The sequence below is a fragment of the Equus quagga genome, chromosome 8 (genome assembly GCF_021613505.1).
Source record: "Equus quagga isolate Etosha38 chromosome 8, UCLA_HA_Equagga_1.0, whole genome shotgun sequence".
Lineage (NCBI taxonomy): Eukaryota > Metazoa > Chordata > Mammalia > Perissodactyla > Equidae > Equus > Equus quagga.
This window is the reverse complement of record NC_060274.1, coordinates 7,744,520-7,758,225: the sequence shown is the minus strand read 5'-3', so window position 1 is coordinate 7,758,225 and position 13,706 is coordinate 7,744,520. Positions and strand designations below refer to the sequence as shown.

The 13,706-nt window shown below is 40.0% G+C and overlaps 1 protein-coding gene across 6 annotated transcripts in view; it reads left to right on the top strand.

Moving 5' to 3' along the window:
- MAP3K4 (mitogen-activated protein kinase kinase kinase 4) overlaps positions 1–13,706 on the top strand; it is a 138,976-nt gene that overhangs the window by 58,533 nt on the left and 66,737 nt on the right. For all 6 annotated transcript variants that reach the window (XM_046670631.1, XM_046670630.1, XM_046670632.1 and 3 more), the window contains exon 2: positions 8,916–9,106. In XM_046670631.1, coding sequence (XP_046526587.1) covers positions 8,916–9,106 — 191 coding nt within the window. The remainder of the gene's footprint in view (positions 1–8,915; positions 9,107–13,706) is intronic.

Below are 13,706 nucleotides of genomic sequence, written 5' to 3'. Positions count from 1 at the left end.
CTTTCCGTTTTCCTTCACTCAAATCCCTGGGAGAAATACAGAATATGCTTATGTTTCCTAGATTTACCTCCCTAGCAGTTGGAGTTCATCTTCTGAAAGTGTATGTGTGTCATAGGGCATATTTACAGTTAACTATTTTTAAAATCCAAGTTAGGAAAAAGGTAACTTGAGCTAAGGAGATTCAGACAGCTCCTCTCTTTCCTACAGAAAGTGGCTCTTCAGTTACTTGATTTCTACGAATGACAGGGAAGTGTAATTCATGATATAAATTTTTTTTCCACCAATAAACTCAGAATAAGGGAATTTAAAAAATATTCTCACTTGTAAGAAGAATGGGTGAGGGACATCATAATTAGATTTTACTTCCTTTAAAGTTTTAAACATTTTTCTTGTTTCTCTTTAGCCTCTGTTTTGTGTGCACTTGGCAAAAAGACCCTTTGTTTGTTTTTTCATCCAGCTGTGATACAGTTTTTCATCTTCCACATTTCCCTGGCGTAGCCCCAAGTTCTCTTTAGTTAAGCCTAAACAACCTTTGAACGAATCGTCACTTTTATTTGATATTGCTTTTCTTTAAATATTTTTTTCATTGGCATTTTCATTGTAAAATGCATCCACCACGAGACTGAAGTGGCACTTATTTTCACTTCTTGTATTGAAAGGACACCCTCCACCTGTGTTCTCTGAGTCACTTCCCCTGTACAACCAGGTGTATCTGAGAAGGGTTTTCATTCTGTTTTGATTGTCTCCTTGCCAGTCTGTACACATATGATGGAGTATTGATTTGCAAAGCTTTGGCTAAAGATATAGATATAGATATACTCACACTTTTTGGATCTGGTAAAAATAAGAAGGCACACCTGAAAAATGTCTTATTCTTTGTGCTCTTGTTATTAAATACTCAACTGTTTGCAGCAGAATTGCAGAAATAAGGGAAATAATCACATTTGTCTTTCATCTGTCACTTCTCTCTCTCTCTTTTTTGTTTTAGCTCTTTTTGGATAGTGTTCTGGTTAAGCAGAGTGAAAGATAATAATATGAAGTCTTTAAAGCATTTTGTTGTATTTGTTTATATGATTTTATAAGAGTTTATTTTCTGAAAGCCTTCATCTGAAAATATTTTTTAGACAGCTTATAATTTTTATTTCTAATGATGAGCAAGGTTTATCTGTATGGGGTGATATTTTTTTTTTATATATATATTTGTTTTCTATCTTTATGTTTCTTATTTGTTCTACTTAGTTCAGGACAGATAAAGTATTCTTTGTATAAATCTATGAGTGAAATAAAAGACCTTTTTTTTGGTGAGGAAGATTGGCCCACAGCTAACATCTGTGGCACTCTTCCTCTGTTTTTTATATGGCATGCCACCACAGCACGGCTTGATGAGCGGTGTATAGGTCCACACCTGGGATCCGAACCTGCCAACCTGGGGCCTCTGAAGCAGAGAGGGTGAACTTAACCACTACACCACTGGGCTGTCCCCTAAAAGACTTTTACCAGAAGCTCTAAGTCAGCAGGCCTTATCCTCTCTGCCTATCCCTTTCCAAGACCCAGTCCTATCCATCCCTTCTGTAACACATCCTGACTGCTGCTCACAGCATCACGAATGCTTACTGCTCGTAGGCTGCTCTCCAGAATGCCTGCGATTTTGTTCCCACTAACTGAACTATATGCTTATCAAGAGTTCCTGGTTTGTTCCTAAATCTATTGTACATTTTATTGTTAATTGCCAAGTTTAGTAAATTATTATACAAATATAGGAAATGTGAATGCAAAAGAGAATTGTAGTTTCTACATAAACTAATTAGGAATGCTTTGGAAATTCTCAAGATAGGTCACAAAAAGAAAATTGCTATCAAATTAGGTATAAGAGAGAACTGTTAAAGTTTAGAAAGGAAAATCATGAAAATCCAGAAGCATTCCTCCCCAGAAGTCTTAAAAGAGAGTGGGGATTGCAGATGCTGCACTTTGGTTGTGGTGTATGTGACGAAGTCGACTTGTGACTTCTCTCAGGGAGCCACACTAAGAGGCAAGGCTGTGGCCCTCATCACAGTAGGATTTAAACTCATTCTTGGGCTTAAAGTGAAAACAGAATGTTTCAGTTTTGTGTGTGTGAGAGTTATCTCTTACAATTTAACAAACCATACTAAATCTGAATGGCTTCAAATAAAAACCATTTTTTATCTGTTAACGATATTGAGTGGTTCTTCTGCTTCTCATGCTGTTGGCTTGGGCTCAGGGACAGCTAGAAGGTCCAAAATAGCCTTACTCACAGGCTGGCAAGTTCGTGCTGACTGTCAGCTGGGAGCTCAGCAAGACTTTGACCTAACTAGGTTCTCCTTCATGCAGCCTCCCTTCCTGGTTAGGGTGGGCTTCCAAGACCATGGCATCTCAGGGAGGTTGGACTGCTGACACGGCGGCTGGCTTCCCCGGGAGTACAGAGGTGGCCTTCTTAAGGTTCAGGCCCAGACCTCGCCCAGGGTCACTTTTGCTACATTCCATTGGTTAAAGCAGGTTACTGGGTCATCCCAGATTCAAGAGGAGGTAGTCACGCAAGGGTGTGAGTACTGGGAGGCCAGGTTCATGGAGGGCCTCCAAGAAAAGCCACCACGGATGTTTCCTTTCTTTATTTGCGTGTTTTATTTTTAATGTTTTTAGTATATATTTTTAAAATTAATGGCTAACCACAAGTCCCAGTGACATTTGATAAGAAGGCGTCCAATAAATGAAAGTGTTTACAAGCAAACTTATAATAATTTGATTAAGACGTATTCAAACTAGTAAGCATGGGGATGTAGGGATTTCAGCCCACATTATCTGATTCCCATCATTATTCCTTACACCATACTCCACTGCTGTCGTTGGGGTCCGTAGATGGTCTTCTTGGCACCTAGGGGTACAGTATCACTTAAACAACTTTATTGTCAGAAAACAACAATCTTTAATTCTTGTAACTTTTAAAAAATTACATTCTTCAAATAATTAAATGCGACTATATTCTAGTAGAATTTAGGTAATGATTAAGTCTAAACTATCAAGGGTAAAATTATTTACCTCATAAATTCATTTATTCAGCAGATAGTTCTTGGGACATAATCCATACCGGGTGCTGTTCTAGACGCTGGGGAAACGGTGGTAAAGAAGACAGACAAGGTCTCTGCCCTCATGGAGCTTCAAGTCTACTTATGGGGGATAGTTTCTTGTTCATTTCCATAAGAAGTATTTTAAAAAATATCTGCTTCTGGGGGCTGACCCTGTGGTGTAGTGGTCAAGTTCACACGCTCTGCTTTGGCAGCCCAGGGTTTGTGGGTTCTGATCCTGGGCATGGACCCAGCACTGCTTGTCAAGCCATGTTGTGGTGGCATCCCACATATAAAATAGAGGAAGATTGACACAGATGTTAGGTCAGTGACAGTCTTCCCCAAGCAAAAAGAGGAAGATTTGCAGCAGATGTTAGCTCAGGGCCGATCTTCTCACCAAACCAAACCAAACCAAACTACTTCTGTTAAAAAAATGAATTTTAGTTAAAAAACAAAAAAGTCTTGCGTGTCTATCCTGAAAAATAATCAAGACTCACTAGGTTTGTAAAGACCCTGCACTGTGAATAAAAGGAAATGTTAAATAGTGAATGTTGGATAAGCTTGAGGTTTGACAAGAGCTCACCTGAAAGTTAGCTGATAAATGTTTAATTATAGGCTGATAATAAAGATCAACTACCGTATTAATTAATTGGCCCTTACAATACCAACATGCAACCTCAAACTTAGCTGAGCTCCCTTTGGTTTTTACTGCAGGCCAAGCAAACTATACAAGTTCTTAAAAAAAGAAACTCAGAAAATCCACTTCCTCTGCCTGCCTCCCCCTCCCTCCTTAGCCCTCAATAGCAGAAGTCTCCCTTTAGTTATTACTTAATAGAGAAGAGGTTCGCGGGGAAGCGGAGGTGGTGGAGAGAACCTCACACAGGTGAGGACTGTACTTCAGAAGTGAATAAAATATTTTATTTCTAAGGACTTAGCTAAAGAACTTTTAATGAAGTTTTTTTTTTTTAGGGCTTTTGCGAAACCGCAGATGTTTTCGAACTCATCTAATCCAGCTTCATCATTTTATAGATGAGCTATTTCAGGCACCATGTGGTTTACCTACTATGTCAGAGCAGAACTATTTAACCCCGAGTTACTTGAAGTTTTGTCTTGTCTTCCACACATCTTTCATTTAAAAACTGCACTAAAGCCCCTTGGATTGAGTTCAAGACATAGTTTTCTTTGACCAGATTCCAGGTCAGGTGAACAGTACTTTAGCAAAGTTTTATGTTAAAAGAGTGAAGCACTGTTTTATGTGACTGTCAGAAGTTTAGTACAAGAAAGACATTTTACATTTGTATGTTTTTAAACACAAATAAGGCAAATGTTTCAGGGCAACTGGTGTAGACCTTGTACGACTTTCCTCATCCAAAATAATGGGTATCCATGGAAACAGTGTGAACCAGTCAACTGACCGCATTAGCTCATCTCACATGAGCTAATACAAAATGGGGTTTGGGATGCTTTTGGTTAGTTAATTGAAATGATGCAAGTTCTTTTGAGCTTACCACTAGTATTTATGTTCCTAGATTTAGTATATAAATTTTTTTAAGGAAAAAAGGAATAAAGTTGCTTGATTTCCCCTCCCACCTCCCTTTATGTATTGCTTCTTAGCCCCCAAACTAAGGGTTTTTTGTTCTGGCTGCTTTTAAGATTTTTCTCTTTATCACTGGTTTTCAGCAATTTCATTATGATGTGCATAATCAAAAACTGGTAGTTTTCTCGTAGTTCTGCTTGGAGTTTGCTGAATTACTTGGATCTGTGAGCTTATGTTTTTTTCAAATTTGGAAAAATTTCAGCCTTTATTTCTTCAAAGATTTTTTTCTGTGCCTCCCTTTCCTTGTTTTGGACTCCAGTAACACATATGTTACACTGCTTGATATTGTCCCACAGGTTCCTGATGCTCTGTTCTTCTTCTTTTTTTCCACAATCTTTTTCTCTGATTAATTTTGGATAGTTTCTGTTGTTATCTTCAAGTTCACTGATCTTTTCTTCTGCTGTGTCTAATCTGCTTGTAATCCCATCCAGAGTATTTTTCATTTCAGGTATATTTTTCATCTCTAGAAATTCCATTTGAGTCATTTCTTGTCTGTTTCTACTGATTTTTCTCCTGGGTTAGTTCATATTTTCCTGTTTCTTTGATAGTTTTTGATAAGATGACAGGCACTGTGAATTTTATTTCTTGGATACTAGACCTTTTTTTTTAATTCCTTTAAATAATGTTGAACTTTGTTCTGACGTGTAATTAAGTTCCTAAGTTACTTGGATGGAATGTAAACCAAAGACATTTCCAGCAAGTATGAATACCATCTTGACTGAGTTAAGTAAATCCTAAGAAAGTATTAAATGCATAGTTTCACTTTTGTGTAATGCCTGTCCTAAAATTTATTTTAATTATGAATTATAGTGGCTGGCAGCACCACATGACATTTTTCCTACCTCATTTTCCATGATGCATAATGATCAGGGGGGATGAAATGTATTATGTTTTATCTTATTTTAATATATTGTTTATGGCAGTGTTCATCTTCACTTTCATGTGATTATGTTTCCTTTTAAAATAATTAAATAGTAAAGGCTAAGATAGATGACTTTTTGTTTTGCAGTAGATATAGGTGTGAAAACAAGAGATCTTCAGCTTCTGTGGAATGATCACAGGGATTTATTCTTCTACTTTTATTTGGAGAGTGCAGCCAAATGAATTTTTTCATGTGTAGAGAAGTAACTCGTCTGCAGTTGGAGGACAGTACAATACAAGTATCTTTTTCTGTTTCCCCAAATGAACTTCTTGATAAAAGTTAACATATGTTTTTGCTGGGAAGGGTTCTCCCTGAGCTAACATCTACTGCCAATCTTCCTCTTTATTTATTTTTTCCTCCCCAAAGCCCCGGTACGTAGTTGTATATTTTAGTTGTGTGTCCCTCTAGTTCTTCTGTGTGAACTGCCACCACAGCATGTCTACTGACAGACAAGTGGTGTGGTTCTCTACCTAGGAACCGAACCTGGGCCACGGAAGCGGAAGGTGCCGAACCTCATCCACCAGGCCATTAGGGCTGGCTCAACATTTTTATTACATGTGCTTTCTTAGACTCCTTCTATCTGCTGAAGCACAGGAATTGTTCCTTTGTAGGTCAGAGGAGGGTACTTATTTAAAAAATAAACTCTCCTATGCTGAGATCCTGGCTCTGTCCTCAGGGTAGGGGGCTTGCCATTGGACACTTGGCTCCTTCAAGTTTGGACATTTTCAGGCCCTATTCAGAAAATCCTCTTCCACTTTTACTTTGCATGTCATTAATTCTCTCATCTACACAGTACTGATGGATATTAGTAAAATATACCATTTTATATGCCTGGTTGGTATTTTAATATTTTCTGTATAGCCCTTTATTTCCATTATTTTTTTTTTTTGAATCTTCACAACTGAATTTCCTGAAATATTTTAGAATGTTGACCTTATGAATGCAAAATTCGTCGTCTTCTTGGTCTTAGAAAGAACAAGTTGTGCATGCAGTCACCCATCCAGTAAGCCTGGGCCTCGGCCTCAGCCCTCTGCCTCCCGAGTTCACGGTCCTCCTCACCGCAGAGGGCGTGTTCTGAACGAGGTCGTGTTTGCTCTGTCATATCTGACTCCATTTTTCTCTTTGTCCTGGTATTCTGTGCTGCCTGGCCTCAGTGTATTTAACTGACTAAATGTTTGTGCTATAGTTTTCTGGTGATTATCATTCTAACACTTGAATTATATTATTGTGGAAAAGCACTGAATTGTTTTGAGCACTCTATTAGAAACTATTGGATATCCAAAAGTAGTATATACAAAGTCCTTCCTTACCATTGGCTTTATCTTAGTAGGGAAATTTTTAAAAAGTTATAATATTGAATTTCTAAGAATTTGGAAGCTGTTAAAAGTATTAAAATGGCTTCCTGTCCTGTACCCGCTGAGCTCACCTGCAGACTTCTCTCCTAATGTTAAGCAGATGCTCCAGGACTAAGCTTCTCTCAGTGGGTGGTGAGCGAGCACAGCGCCTTCCGAGGCCTGTCATATGAGGGTATCACCCCTTTGGTGAACCCTGACTCTATTAGTACTCTTTTGTTAAGCATGCATTATTGGATTTAATCCTTAAACATATGGAGTCTGAGTATTTATTGTTCTTACTTTGTAAATGGGCAATATGGAGATTTTAAATAATTTGGCCTAGGCCCACACAGCTAGTAACCATCACAGCCAGGATTTGAACCTGAGTCCCTCACACCACAAAGCCTGTGCTGTCAGTTGTTCCAAAGCCTGTCCTAGTAACCACCAAAACATATGGGAATAAGATTAGCAGCCTTGTCATTTATAGCCATGTCTCTTCATTAGCTGAATCAACTATTTTGCCGTGAGTGTAGAAGAAATGGGTGTAGGGGATTTCAAGCTAATCTGTAAGTTATATTATTTGTTATATGACTTTGTGAGACTTAAAAATGTAGTTTATTTATTCATATATAGTATTTATTCCTACAAAGGAATAGGTACATTTAAAACTTGCTTCTAAATCTGCTCATGATTAAATTCGTTTTAGTTAGCTTTTAGGTCATCTCACTTGTGTGTCTTACTGTGGGAGCACATGTGTGGGAGCGTGTGTACTCAGAATATCTGGACTGCTTTTGTCTTCTTAAAAAATAGGTTTTGGCCTGTCGAAGGCATTCTTTACAGATTTCAGTGCTGCAAATTTGTATAGTTCTCCATCATCTTTATTTTTGTGAAAGGTAATTTATTTTCTGAAGTTTTATTTGTCGGTCCAATTCAATAATAATGGTATCAGACATTTTAGAGTGGTTTTCTTTTTTCCTCATGATTTTGCAGTAGCTTTGATTTTCTATCAGGATATAAATTATCAGGAAGAAAACTGGCAGAAAGCTGATTGTATCTTAGATATAGTTTGGAGTTACGGTTATAAAACATATTTTATAAAGAATATTCAGAATAGGGTAGACTGTGGTGGGACGTATTTGAAAGGAACTCCATGATTGGTTCCCTCTAGTTTGCTGTTTTGGAATTATACTTGTTCTTGTTCTCAGTGTGTATCATTAAATTTTATTTTGTTAGCATTGCAAAAATAAAACTTTATCAAAGTAGTGCTATCATTTGAGAAGTCAGCTGGGGAGAGAATTGCGTGAAGTCTTGCTAGAGAACAAGGTAATGAGGACCTGCGTTTTGAAGGTGAATAGAAAGGAATCCCCTTTTCTTCTTCCATAGCGTCCTTCTCCCCCACCCCGCTCCTGAGGTCTGTACTGTAGTGTTTGTCAGAGAACATAGAAAAGTTGACCTACTGTGTGTTATCACTGCTCTCTGCTTTGCTCCTCGGGCCACAGTAAAGTGTTCCTGTGCTTTCTGTTCTGTGTGTGCTTCGAAAAGAGAAAGGAGCCAGGCTCTGAAGTCAAGGCAGGGCTGTATTTGCCCACTCATCAATTAAGCTGGCCAGTGGCTAGCACACAAATACGTACTTACTTCTGTCTGATTTGAATCTTCTGGTCCTTTGCGCTTTTTTCCCTTCATCCGTAAGTTTTTGGTTTTAAACTTTGTTTATGTTAGAAAGAATTCTACGAAGAGCAGAAACTGCACATCCGTCCTCCCGTCTGGTGCTCCTTGTTGTTTGCTGTCAGAGCAGCAGCAGGCACGGGCCTTATCCCTTTAGTGAGACAGAAGTTCTCCTTGTGAGTTTCCACAAGTGCAAATAGAGGAGAAAGATCCACAGAAAAGTTTTACAAAGAGTTCTTAAAAGAAATTAAAAGTAGTTTAAATTTGAAATCACCTGACAGTTACTGAATATCCTCTCTGCTTATTGTCTTTCACAGGCAAGAGTGCACACTGGGAGATTCAGCTTGCAAGAATTCTGAATCTGATCCAGAGGATTTTCCGGATGAAACGAGTACAGAGAACCTTTATGGCGCCTCTCCCCCCAGCACACCTCGACAGATGAAACGCATGTCCACCAAACACCAGAGGAATAATGTAGGGAGGCCTGCCGGTCGATCTAATTTGAAGGGTAAGTCTTGTACTAAAAAAGAAACACACGAGAGGGCCTGGCACTTATGGTACGTAATCTTTGTATAATGTGTAGCTACTGATTGATCCTTTCCAAGATAATGTTAGTTATTCCTTTTATTTTAAAAATGGTCTTAATACTGTTTTTAAATTTTATTTTTTGATTTTTGAATTACCACCATTAGCAGTATTGTTAATAAAGGAGAAAATAATTCTCCAGAGATAGAAAGGTTTGTCCTGAGGAACTGTTAAAGTCGCGGTGTGAGGCGTTTGTATTCCTTTTAGGATGTGGAAGAAGCCAAATGTGGGTGACTCAATGTACACCTCCAGGATGGCTACTGGTGTGGGCTTTCTTTTATTCTTTGAATCTCTTAGGCTGAAGTTTCTAGATTCTGTCTTCCAGACATGATGTGTTGGACACTTTGGGAGAGGCAGATCCAGGCTTTCTTCCCCAGGATTCCTGAGGCAGCCCGAGACCTGTGCTCTTTGCTGATGACTGTGATGCTGGCCTTAGTGGCTAAGGTCCTCTTCCTTAATCAGCCCGCTGCCTACACGGTACCCCACACCTTATAACCATGGACAGAACCTGTATTCGACTTTTCTCTTTATTTAGAGTTCCAAAGCCCGGATAGTGTTTGGCTCCTAGGAGCTGAGTTCTCTCCTTTCGTTTCTGCCTCCTCCTAGCATGTCACAGCTGTTATTTTTTCAGGTAGATGAATTGCATTGTGCTGACCTGCTGCCTTCTTGTACCCTGCTTCCTGTTGTGGAAACTCAGGTCACTGAAGCCTTATGGTTTAGCCTTTCCCTGTTAGTTTCAGCAAACAGTTGTCCTAAAACTGATCTTACAGCTTCCTGGAATTCATCTATCTATTACTGCACAAGATAGGGATTTCATTCTTTATCTCATGTGAGAAATTTCCCCCATGTCGTGTTCTCCCTACTGAGGTCAAGCTCATTCCCGTTTCGCCTTTTGTTTAGCAGTGCTCTTCCTCTCTTTCGCCAGGTTCCCGTTCCCACAGATTTCTTCCACACATTGGTCTCTGTGTGCCTGTCATAGCCCTTCCTCAAGAAAAGAGGAGGGCAAGAGAAGTGGATTTTATTGTGTTTATTTGCTTGAGTGAAAGCTTATCCAAGGAGGAATTCCTAAGCAGCATTCTTTTCCACAGGGAAATTATTTTTTACTTTCTTTTAAAACTTTGTTTGTGGTAGGATGTTGACCTGTGGCCTGTACTTACTGGTAACCCTTTGGAAATTAATAGCTTTCCATTGTAATTTATCATCTTTAAAATCAATCTTTATCCATTTTTCTCAAAGAAATTTCTCACATGCTTACAGAAGGTTTTTTTAATCTAAAATAGTATCAGTGAAGCAGCATCTACTGAATCAGTATTAGTTAATACATATTTACTTTGTGGCGGTACAGTGAGAGGATGCCGATAGTATGTCTGCTTTTTCTTCGCTTGTTGGTTCACACAGTTTTAGAACCGGAGCTGACGGCACAGGTCCCCCGTTGTATAAATAGAGGAACTGAGGCCCAGGGTTTTAGACCAACTTCTTTAAGGCCAGAAGGCTCGAGATAGCGGCAGGGCTGTGTTTAGAACTGGGTCTCCTGGTCCTCCGTTTAGACCTTTTCTTAGGACACGCAGCAGGGGTTAAGCTACCTGATTGCAGTGCTTGAGTTGACTAGACTGTCTTTCACTAATCAGTCAGAAAAACGGTCACCAGATGTTCGTTGGGTTCCTCCTGTCCTTCTGGGCTGTGTGGGAGATAGAAGGAAGAGGAGTGTTGTCTCTCTTCCTCCAAAACTTCTTTTCATTGTTTATTTCATAAAATTAGAGAACTTTCCATCTGGAAGGAGTCTCAGAGACCACCTGCTTCAGCTCCTGCCATTTTTCTGGTGAAGAAGTGAATGCCCTTGAACCTTTTGACTTGTAGCTGTCTAGTAGCAGACTCAGGACACCAAAATCCTTAATAACGTATTCTTTTTCTTATTGCAAGAGATGACCTATTTGTTGTAGGAAATTTAGAATATACAGATAAGAAATAAAAATACTCATAGACCCAATATGCAGAAGTAACATCTTTTACCATCTTTGCCTTGTACTCTCTTTGCTTGCATATTTTTATATTGCCATGCTATATTTACTGTTTTATAACCAGCTCCTTTTTTCATTTAATGTTTTGTGAACTTTTTATGTCAAAGAATAACCCGTTCTGTTCTTTTAAATGGCTGCTGTGTCGTTTGTAGCAGCATTTATCCGGTTATCACTAACAGTTATTGAGTGTTTATTCTGTGCTAAGCACTGCTCTTAGCTCCTTAAATAACAGCTATCTTTTAAATATCATCATGCCCCAGTGAGGTGTGGTCCTATGTAGTATTCAGTTTACGGTTGAGGAAATACACACAGAATCTCTAGAGTTTTTAGTTTGAAGTATCTCAGTCATGTGTATATTGGAAAGTAGCTTCCTGTGTTTGCCATCTGGTGGATTGTATCTTGCCAGCATTCTTGTTCATGAATACCAGGAAAAGATGGAAGTGAAGCGCCCAGGTTGGTCCAGCGGGCCATTTTCACGTTTGCTGATAGGGTGTTTGTGCTGCGATGGTGAAACAGTCCCTGAGAACTCACTTGTTCTCAGACTGCAGCAGCAGAGCGTGGTGGGCAAGAGCACAGACTCAGTTGGCAGACTGCCTAGATTCTAATCCTGGTTCTACCAGCTTCTGTCTGGGCACCCTCTGTCTCTTATTTTCTCCATCTGCAAAGTCATCTGCCTTAGTGTTGTGAGGGTCATATCTTCAGTGAGTATTAGCTGTCATTATTATTGTAAGCTAAAGGTTTCTTTCTCAGTATTGATTACTTTCTTGCCTTAAATTTTAAAGTAGAATTAAATAATAATGTCATTGAATGTATCCTTATTAATTGGTGTCCCCACTTTCAGGACACTGAGTCTGAATTTCACATAGCTACCCAGTTGTAGAGTTGGGACTCCAGCCTGAGTTAGTCCCGCCTGGACTTGTTGAAGCTCTTCCTAGCCCTTTTTCTGTTTCTCACTGTGTGTGTTGCTACCATAGTTACTTTTTCATTAAATCTTTTTCCTTTCTTTCTTTCTTTCTTTCTTTCTTTTTTTTGGTGAGGAAGATTGGCCCTGAGCTAAGATCTGTTGCCAATTTTCCTCTTTTTGCTTGAGGAAGACTGTCACTGAGCTAACACGGGTGCCAGTCTTCCTCTATTTTATGTGGGATGCCACCACAGCGTGGCTTCATGAGCAGTGCTAAGTCTATGTGTTGGATCCAAACCTGTGAACCCCAGGCCACTTAAGTGGAGGGCACAAACTTAACCACTATGCCACCAGGCTGGCCACTCATTGAATGTTTCTTTCCTTCCCTCCCTTTCTTCCTTTTTTCCTTTAGCTCTCTTTCCTTTCTTCTACCCCCTCATTCTCCTCTTCCCTTCCTCCCTTCCTTATTCCTCTTTCCTTCTTTCCGTTGAATCAGACTTTGAGTGACTCCATAGGCATGTACTCTTTAGATGATGGGTAAGCCCTAGCCTCATGTCTGGTAGGAATCACACAGATAAACAGGCAGTGCAATCTCGTGTGGTAGAGCTGGGATGGAGGCTGCTGCAGGTGCCCACAGGAGGGGATCAAAAAGACCTGGGGTTCGGAAGACTTCTGGAACGAGTGGTATTCGTGCTATGACCTGAGGGCTGAGGCAGGGAGACCAGTATTTCAAACTAGTGTGTGCTCATAATAATATAGTGGCCTCTCAGTATTTTCAAGAGCTTTTAGAATTAATTAGATTGGTCAGATTTATTTTAAAAGCTTTCCAAGGAAATCTGGACTGGTGCATTCTTTCTTTCTCACTGCGACAAGCAAAGGCTCTCTGAATCATACTGTATAGTCACTTTACAACTGCAGTCCAAGGGGACTCATCTTTTTAATGAAGGTCACCAATGATATTTACATTTTTCTGCTTATCTGTTGCTGTGTAACAAACCACCCTCAAACTTCGTGGCATGAAAGAGCACTCATTTTATGTGCTCATGATTCTCTGGGTCAGGGATTGAGGTGGGCCACAGCTCCTCTCTGCCCCTTGATGTCTGGTGCCTTCGCTGGAACAACTCAGTTGGCTGGAGGTGTTGTCACGGCTTGGCTGGGGCCCTGTGTCTGGGCCCTCAGTTCTTCTCCTTATGGTGTCTGCTGGGCCTCTAACATCCCACACGGCTCCTTCACTCACATGTTTGGCACCTGGGCTGAGGGCTGCCTGGCATTGTTTTTTCCCATGTGACCTCCCATGTGGCTAGCCTGGGCTTCTTCACAGCTTACTGGTCCCTGGGTTGTTGGACTTCTTGCATGGCAGCCGGCTTCCCTCAGAGAAAGTGTTGTAAGAGATCAAGGTAGAAGTTCTAAGCCGTCTTACGTCTTAGCCTGGGAAATCACACAGCATCACTTCAGCTGCATTCTTTTGGCTACTCAGGGCCAGCCAAAACTCAGACTGCACAGAACATCAGCACCAGGAGGGATGGTTTGTGGCTTTCTTGAGAGACTAGCTCCTCCCTGCATGTAAGGCTGCGAGGAATTAGTGTCTGGTCAGTCACACTGTC